At 43.3% G+C, this 26286-nt stretch overlaps 1 protein-coding gene across 1 annotated transcript in view; it reads right to left on the reverse strand.

The window, feature by feature from the left end:
* Positions 1-218: 218 nt before the first annotated feature.
* Positions 219-26286, reverse strand: part of LOC120529012 (tripartite motif-containing protein 16-like) — a 43190-nt gene continuing 17122 nt past the window's right edge. The window contains exons 5-6 of the mRNA XM_039753072.1: positions 9636-9701; positions 219-754 (exon numbers count right to left, since the gene is read on the reverse strand). Coding sequence (XP_039609006.1) covers positions 219-754; positions 9636-9701 — 602 coding nt within the window. The remainder of the gene's footprint in view (positions 755-9635; positions 9702-26286) is intronic.

Raw genomic sequence — 26286 nt, forward strand, 5'->3', positions numbered from 1 at the left:
GACAAATCTGGGGATAAGGAGGAGGTGCAGTTTAAAGTTTAATGTGACATCAACTAAAACACCAAACTCTGTCAGTATGGCTGACATCTGACTGACCAGTGAGTTCTTGTCTTCAGACATTCACAGAGAAATAACTCTGAAGTGAAGGACCATTTGAGTGACCAATGGAGGGTCACAACATGTCTGGTGAGGAGACAACAAGTGACCGGTGGAGGGTACTAGTCAGTGATCACATGGCTGATTGTTACACTGCAGTGAAGATCAAGATAAAACCCTGGATAGAGCGGCTCAGTGAAGGAGGTGTTGAACCTGTGCAGGAGGGTCATTGTGTGTGAGACGCTATAAAATGACAGAGAGCCAGCAGGCCAGTCCAGATACACACCTATTCTGGGGCTGTAGGGGGCGCTGATTTCCGTCTCAATGTTATTGTGACACACAATGTACTGGGAATGAGAACACAGCAAACTCCAGGACTTGTCGTTGTTTCCAAGGCCGCACTCCATGCCCACTCCTTTCCTGCCCAGTCCTTTATATGCGACTCCAATTTCCATGAAGTCTCCACTGCACTTCACCTCCCAGTAACAGTGAGTCCCAGTCAGAGCCTCCCTGCACAGAACTTGAGGCCACCAGTTAAATCTCTCAGGATGATCAGGATATTCAGCCACTGTCCACTCATGTGTCACCTTCTTGTTCTCTTCAGACAGATGAAGGTCTCTGTGTGCCGTGTTGATGTCAAGTGTGAGGGGACAGAAGTCTGAAAGGAGAGAAAAGAAAATGAGTGAGGAAATCTTGGAGTGTGTAACGGGACTTTGCACAACACAGACAATTAACAGAAATAGCTGAAGTCAAAAAGACAAACTTCAAACCAAGTGGTAGAATAATCCAATTACAAAGGAGATGTGCTGATAGTGATGTGCCAGTGAGAGTGTGAGTGTGTAGTGTGTATTCCCGTGTCACACACACACATGTCCTCACACTGTACACACACACATACCGTCACACAGTCTCTGACAGAACACATGAATACACATAGAAGACGGCTAAGTCACTGCTGGGAGAGGCTGTCACTCTGGCTAAGAAACTCTGGAGGTGTCTGTTAGTTTGAGTTTCAATTGACTGAAGCGTTTGGGAGTTTGTGTGAAGAAGTGATGAGCTGATGAGATGAGTCCGTGGTGGTCCTTATGACACGGTTAATGACACGAGATGTCTACAGGTCTGCACAGATGAAGAGCACAGCAGACCTCACACACACTCTCATTTATTTATGGAGTGTGACATTGGTGAGCCAAACCAGACACCAATGGAGAATGTGATTACACTTTCAATTATGGCTTTGTGAAACTGAACGAGGATTGGTTCTGAAATATTTAATTTCTTTATCTGGCGTAAGAAGTCCAATCACCGCTGTGCCTTCTTAGTGATGTGGTGGTGTTCATGTCCCAGCTGAGAGTGTTTGTGATTGTTGTGCTTAGAACTCTGAAGAAGTCCACATGATTGACTACTGAATCCTTCATTTCTATTGTTAGAGGTTGTGACTGCTGTTTGTGAGCAGCAGGGTGTTGAAGCTCACCAAGACACAAGACGAGACCCCTCTTGCGTAGAAGGTGTTTCATTGCTGTTAGAAATTAGACCAATAGTGGTGGTGTCATCAGTGAACTTAATGATTTAACTGAAGGATCAGTGGACCTGCAGTCATTGGGGTACAAGGAGTAAAGTATGGGGGCCGTCCACAGCCTTGAGGGACACCTGTGCTGATACAGAGACAGTCTGAGAGGTGGGAGTCCACACAAACATACTAATGTAGTAGCAGACTCCTGCGCCTTTGACTTGGTGTGATGATCAGCATCTCTAACTGCTCTGTAAAGCAGAATCCCCAGCAGTTCTAATGTGGAGTCAGGAACTGATGCAGTAAGCCAGGTGTCCACACAGCAGTACACTGACCAGAGAGAATAATCCTTACTGGGGCCGAGAAGAAGATGAAGTTCATCTGTTTTGGGCCTCAGTGGTCTGACGTTGATAAAACTAGTAAGGGAAGGGGCACTCGACAAGCGTAGCTCCTGAACCCCACCAGAGATCCTGTGCGTGTCCCCCTTCTCCTCTTCAGGTGGGAGTTACCTGGCTGGGAATCCGAGTCTTCATTCAGGGGTTCATAAGTGCTAAATCTGTATGAAAGTGTCCTTAAATCAGTGGAGGAGAAATGAAGTCCAATCCCAACAGACAGGAGCTGATCTCATGTGTATGTAATCCTCATATTGTTACAAAAGGCAAAGTTAACAGAGAAAAACAACACATCAGCAGCGAGGAAACAACTGTGGCTGCGCTGATCAGCTCCATCATTATGCTCACAAGGTCACCATCGAGGTCCGAGTTCTAATGGACTGTCCACACGGACCACTGGCTTTATTAAATGACACTTTTATTGTCACAGTCCACCTCAATAATTTAAAATCAATCCACTGTCACACTTCATCACAAACTGACAGCTCAATGATTTACTCATTATGGAGTGAACTGAAGCTTCTTAGTCATTAAATGAGATGATTCATTCAGTAGAAATTAACTTTAAAATCAAAAGATTTGGGATTAAAATAATAAGAAATGTGAAGAAGAGAAACAGAACTGGCAAAACTCGATTCAGGACAGCATGATGGCCCGAGGGGTTGGAGCTGCGGCCTCACAGATTGAGCTTCACGACTTTGAATTTGGCGCCCAGTTGTTGTCTTTGTCAGGACAGCGTGTTCTCCTCGTGTCACTCTTGGATTTCTTCATAAAATCCACAGACATGCATGTTGGGTGAATTGGCGACTCTGAATTGGCCTTGTGAGGTTGTGAGCACCTGACTTAACACAATGTGGCCTGAACTGGATTAAACTGGTTTGACAATGTTGTGTTAAAAATCACTTCAATGTAAACCCACAACGGCCATGATGGTCTGCTGACTTGAATGAATCCTATTTATATCTTTATATGTCACCTGTCACGTCTGTCTCTCTACTGTTTGTGTCACCGACATGCCCCCAGTAGTTTTGTCTCTTTCCACTTTTTAAACAAGAATCCTGATTTTCTGTCAAATAAGTTTAAACTGACCGCAGTGATTGTCATCCGCCATTCTTTATTCCAAAGAGCAGACTCTTTGCTTTTAATTTAGAATAAAAACAATAAAATAAATGACAATGGCATGAACACAATTATTGGGACCCTCACCTAATCTTCTCTAACCCAGCGGTTCTCAAACTTTCGTATTTCGCGACACCCCTTTTCAACCTGGAATAATTCTGCACTACCTGCATAATATAAGATAGATGAGAATAACCCATGATACAACTAACAAAGGTATGATACTCGTGCAGTGTCGCAATATCCTATAATTTTTTTTTATGTAAGATTTGCATGTTTTTGGCTAACTTTGATGAAATATCCATCCATCCATCCATCCTCTTCCGCTTATCCCAGGTCGGGTCGCGGCGGCAGCAGGTTAAGCAGAGAGGCCCAGACGTCCCTCTCCCCGTCCACTTCTTCTATCTCTTCCGGGGGAATCCCGAGGCATTCCCAAGGCCAGCCCGAGAGACATTGTCCTGCCAGTGTGTCCTGGGTATTCCCCGGGGCCTCCTCCAAATTGGACGTGCCCAGAACACCTCACCAGGGAGGCGTCCAGGAGGCATCCTGATCAGATGCCCGAGCCACCTCTTCTGACTCCTCTCGATGCGGAGGAGCAGCGGCTCTACTCTGAGCCCCTTCCAGATGACTGAGCTTCTCGCCATATCTTTGAGGGAAAGTCTAGACACCCTGCGGAGGAAACTCATTTCAGCCCCTTGTATTCGCGATCTCGTTCTTTCGGTCACTACCCATTGCTCATGACCATAGGTGAGGGTAGAAACGTAGATTGACTAGTACATTGAGAGCTTTGCCTTACGGCTCAGCTCTTTTTTCACCACGACAGACCAATGCAGAGCCCGCATCACTGCGGAAGCCGCACCGATCCGCCTGTTGATCTCACTCTCCATTCTTCCCTCACTCGTGAACAAGATCCCAAGATACTTGAAATCCTCAACTTGGGGCAGGATCTCGCTCCCATCCCTGAGAGGGCACTCCACCCTTTTCCGGCTGAGGACCATGGTCTCGGATTTGGAGGCTTCACACTCAGCTGCGAACCAATCCAGAGAGAGCTGAAGATCACGGCCTGATGAAACAAACAGGACAACATCATCTGCAAAAATCAGTGACCCAATCCTGAGTCCACCAAACCGGACCCCTTCAACACCCTGGCTGCGCCTAGAAATTCTGTCCATAAAAGTTAGGAACAGAATCGGTGACAAAGGGCAGCCCTGGCAGAGTCCAACTCTCACTGGAAACGGGCTCGATTTACTGCCAGCAATGCGGACCAAGCTCTGACACCGATTGTACAGGGACTGAACAGCCCTTATCAGGGGGTCCGGTACCCCATATTCCCGGAACAACCCCCACAGGATTCCCCAAAGGACACGGTCGAATGCCTTTTCCAAGTCCACAAAACACATGTAGACTGATTGGGCAAACTCCCATGCACCCTCCAGGATCCTGCTAAGGGTGTAGAGCTGGTCCATTGTTCCGTGACTAGGACGAAAACCACACTGGTCCTCCTAAATCCGAGGTTCGACTATCTGACGGACCCTCCTCTCCAGGACCCCGGAATAGACTTTTCCAGAGAGGCTGAGGAGTGTGATCCCTCTGTAGTTGGAACACACCCTCCTGTCCCCCTTCTTAAAGAGGGGGACCACCACCCCGGTCTGCCAATCCAGAGGCACTGTCCCTGATGTCCATGTGATGTCGCAGAGATGTGTCAAACAAGACAGTCCTACAACATCCAGAGTCTTGAGGAACTCCGGGCGTATCTCATCCACCCCCGGAGCCCTGCCGCCAAGGAGTTTTTTGACCACCTCCGAGTCCCGAGGCTCTGCTTCCTCATAAGAAGGCATGTTGGTGGGATTGAGGAGGTCTTCGAAGTACTCCCCCCACCGACCCACAACGTCCCGAGTCGAGGTCAGCAGCGCACCATCCCCACCATATACGGTGTTAACACTGCACTGCTTCCCCTTCCTGAGACGCCGGACGGTGGACCAGAATCTCCTCGAAGCCTTCTGAAAGTCGTTCTCCATGGCCTCTCCATACTCCTCCCATGCCCGAGTTTTTGCCTCAACAACAACTAAAGCCGCATTCCGCTTGGCCTGCCGGTACCTATCAGCTGCCTCCAGAGACCCACAGAACAAAAAGGTCCTATAGGACTCCTTCTTCAGCTTGATGGCATCCCTCACCGCCGGTGTCCACCAACGGGTTTGGGATTGCTGCCGCGACAGGCACCGACCACCTTATGGCCACAGCTCCGGTCAGCCGCCTCAACAATAGAGGCACGGAACATGGCCCATTCGGACTCAATGTCCTCCACCTCCCTCGGGACGTGGTTGAAGTTCTGCCAAACGTGGGAGTTGAGGCTATTTCTGACAGGGGACTGTGCCAGACGTTCCCAGCAGACCCTCACAACACATTTGGGCCTACCAGGCTTGACCGGCATCCTCCCCCACCATCGAAACCTACTCATCACCAACCAGGTGGTGATCAGTTGACAGCTCTGCCCTTCTCTTCACCCGAGTGTCCAAGACATGTGGCTGCAGGTCCGACGACATGACCACAAAGTCGATCATTGAACTGAGGCCTAGGGTGCCCTGGTGCCACGTGCACATATGAACACCCCTATGCTTGAACATGGTGTTTGTTATGGACAATCCGTGATGAGCACAGTAGTCCAATATCAGAACACCGCTCGGGTTCAGATCGGGGGGGCCATTCCTCCCAATCACGCCCTTCCAGGTCTCACTGTCATTGTCCACGTGAGCATTGAAGTCTCCCAGCAGAACGAGGGAGTCCCCAGAAGGTATGCCCTCTAGCACCCCGTCCAGGGACTCCAAAAATTGTGGGTACTCCAAACTGCTGTTCGGCGCATACGCACAAACAGTAAGGACCCGTCCACCCACCTGAAGGCGGAGGGAGGCCACCCTCTTGTCCACTGGGGTAAACCCCAATGTACAGGCTCCAAGTCGGGGGGAAATAAGTATGCCCACACCCGCTCTGTGCATCTCACTGGGGGCAACTCTAAAGTGGTAGAGAGTCCAGCCCCTCTCAAGCAGATTGGCTCCAGAGTCCAAGCTGTGTGTCGAGGTGAGCCCGACTATATCTAGCCGGAACCTGTCAACCTCACGCACTAGCTCAGGCTCCTTCCCCTTCAGAGAGGTGACATTCCCAAGAGCCAGTTTCTGTAGCCGAGGATCGGACCGCCAAGGTCCCCACCTTCGGCCACCACCCAACTCACACTGCACCTGACCTCCTTGGCCCCTCCCATAGGTGGTGAGCTCATGGGAATTCGATGAAATATTTGCAATTTATTTTTTTTTAAAGTGCTTTAATAACTGTTAAAATGCCTTGTGTGGTTTTTGGTAGTAAGTCGAATCCCAAAAACAAAGAATAAATTATTTATTCTTATTTAATTATGTTTTTATGTAAAGAAATGATTAAATAGGTTTTAATTTTAAAAAATCTCATAAATGAGGACACCGATGAAGTCAATCTGCACGAGACAAACGTATTTTCATCCAACAAATATTATACCGCTGTTAGTTGTATCATGAAAATAACCCAATACGCAGTAAATTATTTAACTCAATTTGGCAATATTGGCTACGCTGCCAATGTGGTGCAGTCACGCCGCTTAATCACCTCATCTACTGTTACCCGAATGTTCGCGACAGATACCAATACAGTGGGATGCAAAAGTTTGGGCAACCTTGTTAATAGTCATTATTTTCCTGTATAAATCGTTGGTTGTTACGATAAAAATGTCAGTTAAATATATCATATAGGAGACACACACAGTGATATTTGAGAAGTGAAATGAAGTTTATTGGATTTACAGAAAGTGTGCAATAATTGTTCAAACAAAATCAGGTAGGTGCATAAATTTGGGCACCACAAAAAAGAAATGAAATCAATATTTAGTAGATCTGCCTTTTCAGAAATTACAGCCTCTAAACGCTTCCTGTAGGTTCCAATGAGAGTCTGGATTGTGGTTGAAGGTATTTTAGACCATTCCTCTTTACAAAACATCTCTAGTTCATTCAGGTTTGATGGCTTCCGAGCATGGACAGCTCTCTTTAACTCACACCACAGATTTTCAATTATATTCAGGTCTGGGGACTGAGATGGCCATTCCAGAACGTTGTACTTGTTCCTCTGCATGAATGCCTTAGTGGGTTTTGAGCAGTGTTTCGGGTCGTTGTCTTGTTGAAAGATCCAGCCCCGGCGCAGCTTCAGCTTTGTCACTGATTCCTGGACATTGGTTTCCAGAATCTGCTGATACTGAGTGGAATCCATGCATCCCTCAGCTTTGACAAGATTCCCAGTCCCTGCACTGGCCACACAGCCCACAGTATGATGGGACCACCACCATATTTTACTGTAGGTAGCAGGTATTTTTCTTGGAATGCTGTGTTCTTTTTCCTCCATGCATAACGCTCCTTGTTATGCCCAAATAACCCAATTTTAGTTTCATTAGTCCACAGCACCTTATTCCAAAATGAAGCTGGCTTGTCTAAATGTGCTTGAGCATACCTCAAGCGGCTCTGTTTGTGCTGTGGGTGGAGAAAAGGCTTCCTCTGCATCACTCTCGCATACAGCATCTCCTTGTGTAAAGTGCTCCGAATGGTTTAACGATGCACAGTGACTCCATCTACTGCAAGATGTTGTTTTAGGTCTTTGGTGCTGGTCTGTGGGTTGACTGACTGTTCTCACCATTCGTAAACTTCTGTCTATCCGAAATCTTTCTTGGTCTGCCACTTCGAGCCTTAACTTGAACTGAGCCTGTGGTCTTCCATTTCCTCAATATGTTCCTAACTGTGGAAACAGACAGCTTAAATCTCTGGGACAGCTTTCTGTATCCTTCCCCTGAACCATGATGGTGAACAATCTTTGTCTTCAGGTCATTTGAGAGTTGTTTTGTGACCCCCATGTTGCTACTCTTCAGAGAAAATTAAAGGAGGAGGAAACTTACAATTGACCCCTTAAATACTCTTTCTCATTATAGGATTCACCTGTGTATGTAGGTCAGGGGTCACTGAGCTTACCAAGCCAATTTGAGTTCCAATAATTAGTTTTAAAAGTTTTGGAATCAATAAAATGACAACGGTGCCCAAATTTATGCACCTGCCTGATTTTGTTTGAACAATTATTGCACACTTTCTGTAAATCCAATAAACTTCATTGCACTTCTCAGATATTACTGTGTGTGTCTCCTATATGATAGATTTAACTGACATTTTTATCGTAACAACCAACGATCTATACAGGAAAATAATGACTATTAACAAGGTTGCCCAAACTTTTGCATCCCACTGTACGTCTCCAACTTTCTGGATTGAAAATACGTGACTATAAAAGCAGCAGCACCGCTCGTCAGTTAGTCATTAGATCTATGCCTTAGAATTGTTTTATTTTAATTTTAGTTATAATGCATTTGTTGTGAAAATGTTGAAATATGAAATAAAAATGTAAAAAATTAATTTTGATGTCTTGCTCATTTATTCGACACCCCCTTGTACAGCTTCAGTGCCCCCCCAGGGGGTGCACCCCACAGTTTGAGAACCGCTGCTCTTACCAACTGTTTTCAGGTGAGACCTGCCATCAAGCACTTCCTGCAGCTCTGGATGAGACTTCTACTCCTCTCACTGACCACTCTTCCCACTCTTCTTCAGCTTTGACAGACTTCTTCTCCCAACTGTAACTTCTAGCTCTTCCCATGGATGTTGACTTGAATTCATTTTAGGGTGTGTGACTGAAGACCCCTGTGATTCTCAGAGTGGACTGATTTTTATTCAGTGATGTCTTTTAACATCTAATGGCTTCCACAAAGTTTTACATGCTATTTTCTTTGGGTTTCATTCCTACAATGTGTTAAGCCATGAATAAATAACAAAGTTTATTTTTATGGAGAAAAGAATGGAGGATGTCGAGTAATTTTGTCAGCTTTAACTTATTTCACTTAAATTTGTGATTCTTTTTTAATCCAATGCTTGCTGCTGAGTCTGTATATCCATATACTGTACATGTACAGTATATGTTAATGGTGGTGGACATTGTGTTTTTATATGAAATACACTGAGCTGTTTTCATTGAATGCCATTTGCTGTATAAATGGATTATTAATATCAATATTATAAGGGAATGACTGAAGAAGAAAAGCATCAGAAATAAGACAGTGGAATACAGAAAGAGAAAACAGGAAGTGCTAAGAAAAAAAAAAATAAGAGAATAGAAAAAGGACAAAGGACTCTGGAGGTTAGACTATTGTTAGAGGTGGATATGGCATAGTCAGCTGGATATCATTTTTATTTCCCATGATTCCACTTGACACTTAAGTCTAACAGACTTCTTTGGTGCTTCCCTGTCCTGAATCTAAATATACCGTAATGCACCAGTCACAGGACCCCTGTCATTTTCAGCTCACATCAAACTCACATAATGCTTTCTGCTGGCTACACTTTCATATCATAAGCCTGGCATGAGATATTAAAAGTGAAATGATTATAAATTTAATGAATTGACAGACTCACATTGTAAAAACTCCTCTCTGTTCTGAGGTTCAGGAGGCCGTAGGGTGAAGATTGGAGCTTCATGACCTGAAAATACAAAGAAAAAAGAAGAATGGAGAATGTAAAGATTACGGTTGTCAGTAGATTAATATTTTATACTAGCCAACTCATGGCGTAGTATACGCTGCATAATTATTTATTGATGGGTGAACACTTCCTGAAAGACACAGTTGTCCAAATGTGGTGGGTTTGAGGATACAACTGTGAGTGAATGAAAAGACGGAACTCTGGAGAGAGCAATATACAATTGTCTGTGACTGAAAACTGGTTTTGGCAGATACAGGCATATCTTTTTGAAAGTTTGGCCCTGTGCCTTATTAATTGTCATTGCAAAGGCCAATCTAACAGGAAATTGCCTGCGTGTAAAAGTAAAAGGCAAATTTGAATCTGATGGGGTCAGGGAAATCCGGGGAATAAGGACAGTTTGTGAGGTAGCAGCAGTGATAGTTTTATACTCCAATACATTGCGGTGAATGCTGGTAACAGTCAGACTTAAAAGCCGTGTGCAGCACCTGTCAGATTTGGTATTGACTTGTTTTGCTTTCTCTCTCTCTCAGACTGCCTCTGCTCCTGACACGTATTCATTTGAAGAAGAAGAAACTTACGAAACCCTTAATTGAAAGATGAAACTGTCATCTTTGTCAAGGAGCAAGTTTGAAGTGACAAATGTTTGTTTGCAGTGTTTGAATAAAAATCCTCCTTGTTTCCACGATCTTGAGTGTCTCTGTGCAAATCTGTGACCCAAGCGTGACAAGTGGTACCAGAAGTGGTTGCACAGATGGATGCCGGTGAAGATTTATATCAATTGGCTCAAAATATTCCACTCCCTGATGATCCGGAAGATGACATGCCTACAATTCCTGATATGGAAAATCAATGATATATTCATGATCCGAATGTTCCAATTATTATCCCTCGGCCGTACATCCCTTTACCACCTCTACCTGAAAATGCGAAGAATATACTAAAGAAAATGTGCCCTAACGATGAAACAGAGATGTTCCTAATAGCCTTTGAACAAGTCACAACCATGCTGGGATGGGACAGACGACAGTGGGCCATTATAATCACACCCTTTTTATCTGGAGATGCCCTTTACTCTTTCCGTAATGTGCCCAGAGATAAGCTGGGTGATTATGAGTTCCTGAAGGAACAAGTGGTTTTACGTAAAACTAAGACTTTTTTGGCAAAAGGGTTCGAATTAAACGACTGGAAGCTCAATATGGATGGCCCGATCCATGCGCAAATTCAAGATTTAATACATAAAGTGCACTGCTGGTTTGAAGGAAATGAGATGGAGCGAGTCGTAGAGAAGGTGGTTGTTATGTTGCGTGATACTTTATTTCATAAATACGCACAAACTTTTTCTGTAATGGTGTGGAGTATCCAAACACTCATTTCTTTATTGCATTCACCAACAACAACTCCAGGGTGCACCACATATACTATATCTTGCTTGGTGCCACCTACTGGTTACTATCGGCATTTCGAAACATGTAGTTTAATACAATACATAACATATCTCCTCCCTGTTAAGATTGATTGTCAATAACACAAAGAATTTTTTTTTTTTTTATAACAAATATATCTCAGAACTCTGAAAAAGAATACGCCTCTGAACTTGAACAGTCACACACTTATATGTTCTCCATCTCAGTGAGTGTTCACTCAGCACGGTAGCGTAGTGGTGGTTTAGTGATCCTCACAGGATACCGTCTGACAGTCTCTGTTACCAGAGTATGCTCCGTGTGTCGTGAATCAGTGGACTTGGGTATTCCCGGTGGTATATCTATCTCTGGAACTTGATCATTCTTGTCCTGATGAGATGTACTAGGGTGATGTGTGATACTACTATCACTCTGGGGTAGTAACACGAGGGGGTCCACAGGAGGGTTCACTGCAGCCTGCTGAAGCTCTGGATCAGGACGTGTCAGCATCTGGTCCACATGGCGTTTCCATTCCTCTTGTAGTCCCACATTTATCTTGTATGACACTGGTCCAGTCTTCTCCATAACAACTCTTGGGTCCACTTCTCCTCACTATTCCTATAGTCACGCACGAGGACAGGCTCTCCTACATCAAACTGTCTGTCCTTGGAGCATGGTTGGCGGTGCTCTTGTTGAGCATCTTGTGACCTGTGCACTACACCAGCAACACTGGGTTTCAGGAAGTCCAGCCGTGATCGCAGCTTGCGTCCAAGGAACAACATAGCTGGTGTCTCCTTTGTTGTTGCATGAGGGGTATTGCGGTATGTTAACAGAAATTTATCCAGGCGTTGTTGCACAAGTGCTGTGCCTCTAGAAGATTTTAAGGAATGTTTGAATGTCTGCACAAAATGCTCAACCAAGTCATTGGTGGCAGGATGGTACGGAGCTGAGTGGATGTGTTTTACTCCGTTGGACTTCAAGAATGTATTAAACTTTTCAGAACAGAACTGAGGTCCATTATCACTCACAAGGATGTGTGGAATGCCATATCGACTAAAAAGGCTTCTGAGCACTTGAATGGTCTTACCGGCGGTGGTGTTGTCCATAATATGCACCTCAGGCCACTTGGAATGTGCATCTATCACGACAAGGTACATATTTCCTTCAAATGAACCCACAAAGTCCACATGTATCCTTTCCCAGGGACTAGAGGGCCACATCCAAGGGTGTAAAGGTGCTAGCCCAGGCTCTTTTTGCATACTCTGACAAGAGTGGCAGGGTTTAGCTTGGAGCTCAATTTGAAAGTCAATGCCAGGCCACCATACGTAACTACGTGCCAAGCTTTTCATTCGCACTATACCTGGATATGCTATATGGAGCTCTTTGAGAACCCGGGGGCGGAGTTTTGGTGGAACAATCACTCTCACAACCCAAATGAGGCATCCCAGTTGTATTGTAAGATCATGCCGGTGCAGTAAGTAGGGTGACAGTTCTTTATCTGCATCCTTTGCAGCTGGATAATGCCCAGTGGTGACCATTTCCACACACGAGATAAAATGAGGTCAGACATGGTGTGCCGTTTGATCTCGGTGTTACTAACTGGTAGGGTGTCCAACTGAGACGTGTAAAATACATCTACTATGCTTAAGTTCTCTTTGTGAGCATGGGGGAGTGATAAGCGTGAAAGACCGTCAGCATTTGCATGTAATGCACCTTTCTGATATTGAATGGTGTAATCATGCGCAGACAGGAGGAGTGCCCAACGGTGCATTTGGGCGGCAGCCATTGACGGCGTACTTTTTGATGGGCTCAAGATGGAGGTTAATGGGCGATGGTCCATGAGCAGCGTGAACTTGTTACCATAGAGGTACTGGTGGAACTTGCGTACTCCAAAGACTATCGCGAGCACCTCCCTCTCGATCTGAGCATAATTTTGTTCTGCTTTACTAAGAGTTTGTGATGCATAGGCTATCGGTTTTTCGTTGCCATCAGGCATAACGTGCGAGAGCACAGCTCCGACCCCATAAGGTGAAGCATCGCACACAAGTCGAAGGGGCAATTCTGAATGGTAATGGGTCAATACCTCTTGTGATACTGTAATTTAGCATCCTGGAATGCGGACTCACAGGCTGATGTCCACTGCCATTGCTTCTCCTTATTTAGCAGTTCATTCAGTGGTTTCAAGATAGTCGACAGGTCAGGGATGAAACGTCCGTAGTAGTTTAACATTCCCAGAAAAGAACGTAGTTGACTAACCTTTTGTGGTGCTGGGGCCTCCACAATGGCACGCACCTTTTCTGGTGATTTGTGAAGTCCTGCTGCATCAATTATGTGACCCAAGTATTCCACAGACTCCTGGAAGGACAAGCACTTCTCTTGTTTGAGATGCAGGCCATACTCCTCTAGCCTACCCAGAACTGCATCCAGAGTTTTAAGGTGGGGCTGCTCATCAGGGCCACTCACAAGGATATCGTCCAGGTAACAGTGAGTATATGGCAGTCCAAGGAGCACTTGGTCCATAGCCTTTTGAAATAAAGCGGGTGATGACGCTACACCAAAAGGTAAGCGATTAAAACAGAATAGCCCTTTTTGCGTTGAGATAGTCAGCAGCTCCCTAGGCTTCTCTTCCACCTCCATCTGTAGATAGGCATTTGACAAGTCTAACTTACTGAAGCGTTGACCACCTAGAGATGCAAAAAGGTCCTCAATGCGTGGAATTGGGTACTTATCCACACAAAGAGCTGGGTTGAGTGTGACCTTGAAATCCCCACAAAGTCTAATTGTGCCATCCTTTTTACTTACGGGCACCACGGGTGTGGCCCAGTCACTGTGCTCCACTGGTGAGATCACTCCAAGCGCAGTCAGGCGTTTCAGTTCGGCCTCCACTCGAGGTCGAAGAGCATAAGGGACGTTCCGTGATGGACAGAATTTGGGTGTAGTGTTAGGTCTGAGAGTCAGTCTGGCTGTAATTCCTTTCATTGTGCCTAGCTTTTTAGAGAAAACAGCTGAGTGTCTCCTTAACACAGACTCCAAGTTTTCTTTTTCTCTTTGCTCAATGGCATGCACCATTTTTAAGTCTTTCCAGTTCAGTTTAATAACTCTCAGCCATTCTCTACCAAACAGTGGGGGTGCGTCTACTTTCACTACATACAAAGGCAACTTAGCACACTGATTATTTAATTTGACTTGCACTTTGTCTTTAGCATGACATCCGTGGGTTGCAGAGCCACTTGGCTCAGTGTGCTTCTGTACTGCTCCCAGGGAATCAAAGACACTGCAGCCCCTGAATCCAATGCCATTTCCATTTTCTTCCCGTTTACTATAGGCAGCACGGAAATTTCGTGAATATTTGCCTTTTTGAGACAAAGAATACAGTCCTAACTAATTGTCAGTATCAAATTTATTTTCTTCATTCTCACTTTCATCTTTCCCTGCCTCGACATGATGAATTCTCTTCTTATTTTGCATTCTTCGCTTAATTGCATTATCCTTCTGAGTAAGATTTCCCTCTTTCCATTTCTTTTCTCTGTCCTGATAGCTTTTGGTTTTGTTCCTACGCATGTTCTTGGTGTGTCCTTTTTTTCCACACTGGTGGCAGTCACGGTCTTTATACCAGCAGTCATCATCAGTATGATTCATTTTCCCGCAACAGCGGCATTTGTCACAGTTTTTAGAAAGCACCGCATTCACTTTAAGGGAGGCACTTAACTGCTGCACGTTGCACGCTCTTGTCTCCGCAGAAACTGTGTAATCAACTGCTTTCTGAAACATGAGATCTTTCTCAGTCAACAAGCGCTTCAGAACAGTTTCACACTTTAGTCCACACACAGACCTGTCTCGTAGTGCGTCTTCCAAATATGCACCAAACTCACAATATGTTCCGAAAGACTTTTCAGCACCGCTACGTACTGTGCTATCGTTTCCCCTTCACCTTATTATGCTTGTGGAACCGGTGACTCTCCGCTATCACGAGTGGTTTCGGGGCGAAATGGGCTTGTAAAACCTCCACAACACGGTGATACTCAATCTCCCCTGGCTTCGTAGGCGCTACCAAACTACGTAGCAGTCCGTACGTTTTAGGTCCCATTACACTAAACAACACAGGCAATTTCTTCGTGGCTGTAATGTCATTAGCCAGTATGTAATGTTCAAAACGTTTAATATACGTCGTCCATTGCTCACCAGCGTCCTCGAAGGGACCCATCCGTCCGATTACTCCAGCCATGTCATCAGCACCTTGCACTCCACGTTAGACTCAGAGGCGGAAAAAGAGGGTCCTTTAAACAGTCTACACCAGCTCACTAGCTAGCCACTACACAGTGCGGTCGGTTCTTCTTGTTCACACAGCTCGTTGCCAATTTATGTTATGTTGCGTGATACTTCATTTCATAAATACACACAAACTTTTTCTGTAATGGTGTGGAGTATCCAGACACTCATTTCTTTATTGCATTCACCAACAACAACTCCAGGGTGCACCACCTATACTATATCTTGCTTGGTGTCACCTACTGGTTACTATCGGCATTGCAAAACATGTAGTTTAATACAATACATAACAGTGGTAATGAATATACTGTTGAACGGTATACCTACAGTCATTCAAGATGAATTTCTACGTCATGATATTGAGTCGTTAACGATTATGTCAAGACGACTGGAAGGTTCACAAACCACCTGGAGGAAAAGCGGTGGATTTGGCAATTCTTCGTAAACAGGGAATGAACGTCCTGGACATCCTCGTCACTTCAATCGGCGACAACAACATCGACAAGCTGGTGGACCGGAAAATCGAATGGGGTCAGGTAGGCCTCCGGGGAACCCGGTCGTAACAGAGATGCCAGTTTCTGGGGAAGCTGCACCAGCTGGCTGAGGAAACCGAGGACGTCGCAGAGGATATTTTGGCAGCGGCGCCGACCGTAGATGTTTCCGGTGTGATAAACTCGGTCATTTGGCAAGAGAATGTCGTTTGTCTCCAGCTCAGTCGATGGAAGTTGGACTGGCTGAGGTTTGTTGATCGAATATTACATGTTCGTCGGAAGGAAAAGATGGATTATTTGTCCCGGTTAAACTGGCGGGGAAGAGAAATCTTAGCATTGTTAGATTCGGGGAGTGAACTTTGTATTGTGAGACGAGACTGTCTTGATGAAAGATCCCTTAGAAACTGTGAGACTGTAAAAATACGATGTGTGCATGGTGATGTTAAAGTTTATCAGACATTACTTCTTCCTTTAACTTACAGGGGTCATCATTTTAAAGTCTGGACTGCAGTCTCAGATTCCTGCCCATGGCCATTACTCATAGGACGGAGAAATGCCCTTTTTCCTAAACTGTTTAATAAATGTCAGGGACCAGTAGCCCAGTCCAATATAGAACTTTGTGGGGGGTGAGAAGAAGAAAACCAAGATGAAGATCTCTCCAGCGAGACGGAGGAGGTCACCCCCGAAAATCTTCCAGAATGGGCTAGTCCTTCTACATCTTCCCAGATTGCAAACGCCTCCGAACACAAACCGAGTGTTAACGAACAATCAGATTTTGTGCGTTTGCAGCATACTGATAGCTCATTAGAATATGTATTTAAACAGACTCGCTCTGCTAATGACTCTTATTACCAAGAGCGTAATTCCGGGGGTGTGAAAACTCCACACTTTATAGAAAAGGACGGTTGCCTTTTCAGAGTGATCTTAGATCATTTAAAGGGGGAATTTATTGAACAACTGGTGGTACCTGAAGCACATAGGGAAACTGTTTTGCATCTGGCACATTCACACATCTTGGGGGGGCACCGCAGTGCCAACAAAACTAGAGACCGGTTATCAAAACGATTTTATTGGCTTAATATGGGAAAAGATGTTGAATGGTTTTGCACCTCATGTCCAGACTGCCAGATCATCTCTACTTATAAGTCTCCTCGGGCTCCCCTTTGTCCTATGCCCATATTGGAAGTTCCCTTTCAGCATGTGGGATTAGATATTGTGGGACCTTTACCTAAGACTAAGGATGGGTACCAATATTTGCTGGTGTTGGTTGATTATGCGACTCGATATCCAGAAAGCTATGCAATATATGCAATCATCAGACACTCCCCATCTGCCTGTGTCGCTCAAACACAGGAACATATGTTGGTGTAAAAGTATAACAAAAGTGCACTTTTATTCAAGTGCACTTTTTCCATCGCCTTTTTCTGTAAGAAGCAATGTACACACTTCTCTCTATGCTGTGGTTTCTATTACACACCTGAAATTTTCTGATGTGGAGCCTTCCCCCAGGGAAGAAAGTACAGTGTCAGGTGCTCATTCAGTGTAATAGGAACCATAGCACAGAGAGGTGTGTGCACTGCAACAAGTACACGTGTCGTAAATGTAGGAAGGACGGTCCTTGGGTGTGTGGGAACTGTTAATATTTGAATGTGATGATTTTATATAGCACGGAATGAAAATCAGCACTTCTTAGCATTGCACCATGCAAGCTGTCGTATCAGTCACCTACAGTAACTTGCTTTCTTTTTTCTTCGGTTATACAGGTAGTCTTGAATAAAATTGCACTTGTTTTGTTTGCGAAATGAAGTGTCTGTGTGCACTTTTCGTGGCATTACACGTGTATTTTTTGAGCATGCCCGTTTGATGTAAAAGTATAACAAAACAACGGGCAGATGGGGAGTGTGTGATTATTGTATATAGCGCCGAAGTTACTGCTTTTTACCATTCTGTCCTCTGCATGTCCTGGAGTACAAAAGAAACAGCATACAGCAACATGCGGGGACTGGCAGGGACACTCAATAAAACTGAATAAAAAGAAAAGCAAGTGACGGTGAGATATGAAGAAGGCAGCTTCGCCAGCGTTTGTGTGTCAGAACCCTTTGGGTTGGGGGGCGTTAGTATGCATCGTGGTACATTGCAGAGCTATAGCACATCTTTATGTGAAAACAGCCGTGTCAGATGGGGTTGTATGGATTGATTCTGAACGCGACTGAGAGAATGAAAAGTGAATAAAAAAAAAAAACAAAGCTAACCTTTACAAGGATCATAAATTGCACCGGCTGTTACAGATTGAAATCAAATGTATGCTTTTGTTCTAAAATAGTAAGACTAAGAGCAGTTTACTTTTCAAAACGGAAAGGTACAGGATCGAACTCGCAACCTTTTGATTCCCAGGCAGGAACTGATTCTATTGCACCACGGAGGCAGTTACAATAAATGGCTGTCAATGTCGTATGTTAAGTCGGCTTTTTGTTTCTGCAGTAATATTTTTGAATAAAAGTGCAATTGTTGTGTTATATCTGTACCTTTTGTGAAAATGTTTCTTTGATATTTGGACTTCAGGCTTCATACATTATATAGTTTATGCCTACATTTTGTCATCTACTACTACACTATAAAAAACGTTTCTGTTTTAACAATGTGTTTACACAGATTACTGTAGAAACGGAACAGACATGAAATGCGTGTGTTCCAAATAACGATCTATTATTTCTACTCTAAAACTCCACTTCACTCCCAGATACTCAATCAAGGCATGAGCTGAGAGAAGTTCGTGCATGTTCTAAATTGGTGGGGGGATGGAATAGCCGGCTGCGCCTAGCTTCTCTTTATCAGCACATTTAGAGGACAAAGGACGCTGGCAGAGAGGTGTGAAGGGATTTAAGAAGCGATTTAAGGTGGGACAGAATTACGAGTTTTTTCGTAGGCTCTGGTAATTCTAGTGTTGACCGTGCGATTTAACAAAACTTTGAAACAGATGATCAGACGAGTTGCTCATAATGATCCCACAACCTGAAACACCGTCCTACCTTTTGTTTTGTACGTGGTGCGAGAATCACCAGAGGCGTCCACTGGCTTGAGTCCCTTCGAGATGTTATTCGGCAGGCGGCCGCGAGGCGTCCTGGATGTGGTACGTGAGGAATGGATAGGGAACGAGAGAGCAGCTAAAGGTCCAAGTTCGTTGCAAGACAAAATTTCTATGCTTTCCTCTATTGCTGTGGAACACCAACAACGAGAACAGGAAACTCAGAAGCATTTTTACGATAGGTGCAATAAGCTCTGTGAATTCAAACCTGGCGATCGTGTTTTGGTACTGGTTCCCTCGGATCCACACAAATTCTTAGCTAAATGGCAGGGCCCGCCATTATTGAGGAGCGTGTGAGTCCGGTAAATTACAAGGTTAGAATACCAGGCCGGTGCAAACCATTCCAGATTTTACACATTAACCTCTTGAAGGAATGGCACGACCGACAAAAGGTTAACACTTCCTTGGCTGCTGTTTCTCAGACCGATGTTGCCATTGGTAACGATCTTACTGACACGCAAAAGACGGAACTATTAACATTGATAGAACGGAACACTGATGTCTTTTCAGACTTACCAGGCAAAACCAACATCACAAAACATATTATTACCACTGAACCTGGCGTTCGCGTACAGATGCGGCCATTCCGAAGCAAGACGGTTCGGTTCAGTTCTGTATCGATTTCAGACGCTTGAATAAGGTCTCTAAATTCAATGCTTATCTGATGCCCCGTGTCAATGAACTGTTGAAAAAATTGGGTCAGGCGAGCTATATCTCTACGCTAGATCTCATGAAAGGCTATTGGCAGGTGCCTTTGGAGGCTAGCAGTTGTGAGAAAACAGCATTCGCGGCCCCGGAAGGACTTTATGAATTTACAAGACTCCCGTTTGGTCTTCACGGGGCACCTCTGACTTTTCAACGCATGATGGATCAGATCCTGCATCCTCACTCTGAATATGCTGGGGCATATCTTGACGATGTCGTGATTTTCAGCAATGATTGGCGAACACACTTAGAGCGGCTTCAAGCCATTCTTGAAAGCTTGAAACAGGTTTGCCTTACTGCTAACCCAAAAAAATGTAAACTGGGCATGTCTGAGACACATTACCTAGGCTATTCTATGGGCAAGGGTTTACTTAGGCCACAGTTAAGGAAAATAGAAGAAATGCTTGCTTATCCGAGACCTGGGACACAAAAGCAGGTGCACGCTTTTCTGGGGCTTGCTGGTTACTACAGAAGATTCATCCCAAATAGAAAAGCAGCCGGAACCAAAAAGATTAATGAAAAGTCAAAGTGGCTCAGAGATGCATGTGGACTGTAGGAGAGACGAAAGAGACTGAGGCTGTGTTTGGTGAGGTGTTGCGTGTCTGCAAATGAGCAGGCAGTGTGCATGCCTCGAGAGAGAAGGTGGAAGCGGGAGGAGGGTTAGAGTTGGTGGGCGGGGCTCTGTCATGCGTATCCCATGACGCGGGAAGAGGGTTAGAGTTGGCAGGCAGGGCTCTGTCATGCGTATCCCATGGTCTTAGAGTTGATGGGCGGGGCTCTGTGAGTTGGTGGGCGTGGCTCTGTCGTGCATATCCCATGGTCAGGCGACTTAGCCTATTATATATATAGATTGTGTTTAATCAAACTTTGTTTCTGAAATTAAATCGTGATTAATCACACATTATGTTGCAGGTGTTAAAATGTTTATTAGTATCAGTTTAGATTAGGTGTCCATAATTACGTTGTATTTTACCATGTAACCACCTGTATAATTACAAAGTTACTAGGTGTTATTACCTGTACTTACTATGTAATCCTGTGGTTAAGCACTTAACTGTAATTGTCATTCCACAATTTATGTGCAAACCTCTTTAGAAAAATAGAAAAATTGTGGAATAACAATTACAATTTAGTACTTAATTATAGTGTTACACTGTATTACAAGGTAAGCACAAGGTAATAACACCTATTACTTTGTAATTATACAAGTAAATTCAATGGTACATACAAGATAATTATGAACACATAATCTAAAGTGATTCTGGTTTATTATTCATTTTATATCCTATTAACTACATCATCAGATCAGCTATAAATATAATAATGTCAGTATTATGATATACTTGAAATAATTCTCAGAAGATTTCAGAAATTCCATTTACTGTATTGTTAAAATTATGACAAACAACAGACAGTATTTTGGACATGTCTGTAACAGTGCTCAAGGCCACTTTCATCATTATTTCAACCTTCTTAACCAGTTGCTAAGGCACACAAGTTTGTTCACATTTTCAGATTCCACAGTAAATCTCATTTTGTGCACAATATGAAAAACAAAAAAAGGAAGCTGCACAATGCAACATTGAACAGGAGCATCAAAGACTGATTTGGAAATTAAATAACAAACAACCTGAGTCACAGCATCCTAAGTCTATTGTGAGGTTGTAATCCAAAAGTTTTGCTTGATTGTATTTATTAATAGTTTCTTTCTATTTTCTGAAATAAGTAACATTATTTGGCAAACGATTGAATTGCTTCTGTGGTTAATTGTGTTTATTTTCAACGCTTACAGTTGCAGGAGCTCTAGAATAAATGTCTAATAAAATAAGGCCCTTCGAAGCAACTGTTGTTACAATACAGCTTTAGGCTCCACAGTGTTCTCCACCTTTTTAATGTATGGTTTGAAGAAGTGATCACTTACATAAAATAACCCTGAAAGCAGCAATTTCAATTCTTGGATTAAAAGTTTCAGGATCTGATCTCCTTATACATAATCCACACAAAGAGCTGCCCTTTCTGTGTTCATAGTTAGCTTAATAAATAGACACTTTATCATCACTTCAATAATTACAAGAATAACAACAACACTACAATCCACAAGCAGACATTTGTAAGCTCATAACTTGCCTGCACAGTTCCAGTAGTTACTCCTGCCAGTTCTGTTTATTGAACTCTGCAGATGTTAACATGGCCAGCTCTTCATTGTCGTGTGTGTACTGTATACTACTTTGATATTACACATAGAGATGTCTGAAATGTTACTTTTAAAATGAAAGTTTCCACCAAGAAGAAACACAGATGTCTCCTCCATTGTTACATTAAAGACTTAATTTCACACGAATTGAGAAGTGCAGTTCTCCTGACCATGATATGTATGGGATAAAACATTTGTATATAGTATATAAGGTAAAGTTCAGTTCAGGACATTGCAGCAGACTGCGTCAGATAAGATGAGGTGAGATGAGAGCAGAAGAGTAGATCAGTGCAGTTCAGATAACAAAGAAGTGACAAGAGAAGGAACAAGATAGTAAATTCTGGAATCTCGCCATTACTTTGTGTTATTTTAACAGATTAAACTTAACATGCACACGGTCCAGGTAGATAACTACAATTGGACGACGTCACAGCCATGTGTGCATGCCCCTCTGTCATGCACCTCGACACACTACACATCAAATGAAAATTCAGAGTCTCATCTTTCCGATGATATAAACCATTTTGACACACAACAACCACAGCACTGACACTAAATTGTTTTTACAGAGAAGTAAATACTTTTAAGAGCTGACTTTTCCTACCTTTGACTACCTTTGAAGGCTCTCTGCAAGTCAAACATCAATATTTCTGAGCAATATTGATCTCATTCTGTCCGTAAGGCTCCAGGGAATATAATCCAGTAAAACGATTAGGTCCAAAACACACAATAGATCCTCAAAGGGACAAAAACTTCAGAAAACGTTTCTTAACTTGAGACTAACTCCGACATTTTTTTTCATTCCTAATGGTCATTTCAGACGTAATTTGTTTCTGTCGGCAATAACCATGCTAAAGCATGTTACACGGAAGTGTTAGCTTCTGATTGACACCTAAGTTGGCCAATTACGAGGGGTCCGGGGGGTGACTGGCACCTCGTATAGCCAACGAGTGTCACAGACAGCTGAACGATGATGCACAACTCCAAACCCTGGTAGAATCTACCAGTTTGATTGGACGCTGTGAGTGACACTCTAAACTTACAGCCAATGAGCAGCTGAACACGCCGATATGTAACTTGCCATACCAACTTGTAAACAAAACCGATCGGAGCTGCGCGAAGCTGGCATTTGTGCCAGTCTGCAGACTTGGTGCGTGGTTGTTTATTGTGATTTCACCTAGTTTTTTCGCATTTTAAATATGGATAAACGTACAGATAAACGTAAATACACTCTCGATGAAGTAGTAGAGGCATGTGCGCGGCGTGACAGTTATCGATCGACCAGGAGACGTCTAATGGCAGAGAGCGACATGTGACACGCCCTTGTGCTTTCTGCCTGCTAGGGATTGCTGCAATCAGTGGCACATGGAAAAATGCTGAGCTGTATTGTAACAGTTTGTAAAAAAAATGTATATAGTTTGTGTGCATTTTATAAAAAAAAAAAGGAAAAAATAAAAAATATAAATATATTTTTGGCCCATAACTTGTATTGACTATTTTTACATAGAAATGTGTATTTTTTATTGTTTTTATTATGGAACATGAATTTCCATAACTAATAGAGAGACACTGTGTGTAGATATAGATTCCTTTAGGTGTAAGCTTTCAGTAGAGCCCTCATTGATATCTGTGGGTTGAAGCATTCAAAGTTATTACACTTTTAACATACGGTCCAAAATGTGGATAATTTGAAATGTGAGTAGTCAACAAGTTATTCTGTTGGTACATAGTGTGTTTCTGTCCTCACCTACCTACTGCAGCTATAGAGGCCTTTATTTTCACAAAAAAACGAGAACAAAGAAATTCATTTTTTCTGTGAGTTCTAATGTGCATAACTTTTGATCAGTCACACCTACAGTGATTCTGACTACTAAGGGTGAAACTAGAGAATGTTACCTTTACAAAGAGACCAAACATGTGTTTATACTCCAGATAGTTCAATAACAGCAATGGTTCTAATTTGGAGAGGTCAAATTACAAGCGATTTAGCAAAAATGACCCCGCTTGATAATGGGTTAAGGCTTTTAACTTAAGCTCAAGTGTGAACACATTAATGCTGACAGCTGTAGTTAAGATGGAATTTTATAATGTTAAATTCTTAAACACTTATCACAAATGTAATGTGCTAATCTCTGGAGACTTTAACCATGTAACGCTGGATAAAACATTACCTGCCTTCTTCCAGTATGTGGACTGTAACACCCGAGGAAATAGGACTATCGACCTACTGTATGCAAACGTTAAAGACGCATACAGTGCCACCCCGCTGTCTGCGCTTGGGAAAGCAGATCTTAACCTGCTTCTGCCTCACTACAAATCAAGAGTGAAGGTGTTACCTACAACCACACGATCATTTAGGAAGTGGTCGCCTGAGGCAGAGCAGGCTCTGAGAGACTGCTTTGGAACTACAGACTGGGATATCCTGCTGGGGTCACATAGTGAGAACATTGAAGAGACTGTTGACTGCACACCAGATTACATCAACTTCTGTATGGACATTGTAGCTCCAGTAAGAACAGTATGCTGCTATGCTAACAACAAGCCATGGATTACAAGTGACATCAAAGGGAAAGAGATGGGAGTAGATTCACACCTGGTGGCATGGATCGTGGACTATCTTACAGACAGACCTCATCATTTATGTCGTCATAACTTCATTTGTACACTGAGCAGGCCCTGCCAGTTTAACACAACTTTCTCTTCCTTATCTTATGTTGGTCATTATGCAGAGCAAATGCAAAGAATCCTAATGTGAAATGAAGAAGTAGATTTTAAGAGAGTAAACAGAAAAAGTATCTCTCTATACATAAAGAAATAAACGATCTGACATCTGTGCCAGGGCATACTGTCATCCAGTGTCCACCAGAGGGCAGCAATGTCCAAGGAACAGAAGAAACAAGAAGCACAAAGTAACAGGAATGTTAAGGCCAGCTTATGCTTCAAGCTCAGAACGCATAAGTGCCCGCATCATGGCTGCCACGCGTTCCCAGCGTTCATTTCACGTGTCCTCAGAAATTAACGTGACACGTGCGCGAGTTGCAATACCAGCAGAAAGTTGGGGGGCAAAGTGTGCTATAAGATGGAATGTGACATCAGAGTCTCCATTTACTATCTACATGTGACAGGATCAGGATTCTACAGAATCAATGTGCGTGCTTCGATGTTTGATGAATGGTTCGATGTGTTGAAGCAAAATGCCGACATACAGATGCATTCGTGGTGATTTTATATTCAAACATCGCATATTCCCGATCGTAATGACACAATACATTTAAAAAGTCTCAAATACCATCTTTTTTTTTTTTGCAACTTCACAACAGCAACATAATGTACAACGCTGTATTTGAGCCACAGAGAAAAAAAAACTGAGGACATGTCTAAAACGTCTATTTTTTGATTAAAGTGGAAATTACAGCTTTAACCTCGTAGTTTACTTTATTATTAAAGCAGACCGTCGTAAATGTCATCCCAGTTTTTAATGCTAGATTCTTCTTGAACCTGACAGCATCAGCAAGCAGCAATAGATCACCACAGAGAACAAATTAAATGTAAGATATTACAACTCTCTGCAAATGTAGAATCTTTGGATTATACTTAATATCACTTTCATGATGAAATGCAATAAAGTATGTATGTTACATTTTACAGATAAATTGTTAATTTCGTTTAATTAACGAATACTGTTAAAAATTACACAAATGGGGTGACATGGTGGCGGAGCGGGAGCACTGCTGTCTCACAGGGAGTCACATCACTGGTATTCCCTGTCTGGAGTTTGCATGTTTTCCTGCTGGGTTTCCAAACTGTACTCTGGTTTCCTTCCAAAGACATGCAGATTTGGGGATTTGGTGCCCCTAAAATGACTCCAGTGTATGTGAGTGTGCTTGTATTCACCTTGCGATGAGTTGAGGCCCCGTCCAGGGATTGTTTCTGCCTCATGCCCAGTGCTAGCTGAAATGGATATATCCCTGGATTGATACATTTAATCATTAAACATCCTTTTAAGAGATATTGCAGTAAGGTGTCATCGGAATTTAATAGGAGTTCCAGGAAATTCAAAACACAGGGAAGCTGAACCTGTTCTCACCATGATAATATCTCGCACTGCCAACTGCTGGATTCCTCCAGATTAACGTTAAGTAAATAAACAGTACAACGCTTGCGTAGCAGGATCGTCCGTTGCAGCATGCGTCGCATCATGTGAAGTATAACCCCGGCCTTAGGACTAGCATGTCCGGTGCACAAACATAAATGTACAACATGATCAAAACAGATAAACGTACCATTGTACCATTAACACTGTTTAAAAAACTGGTGTTTCACAATGCTAATAAGAAATCTAATATTTACTTTAAACATTCAAGAACTCTGTTTAATATGAGAGTGTGATATCACTCAGCTAGTCACTGTAACAGTAAAGTCTTAGAGATAAATGGAAAAG

Source organism: Polypterus senegalus, chromosome 4, assembly GCF_016835505.1.
Source record: "Polypterus senegalus isolate Bchr_013 chromosome 4, ASM1683550v1, whole genome shotgun sequence".
Taxonomy (NCBI): Eukaryota; Metazoa; Chordata; class Cladistia; order Polypteriformes; family Polypteridae; genus Polypterus; species Polypterus senegalus.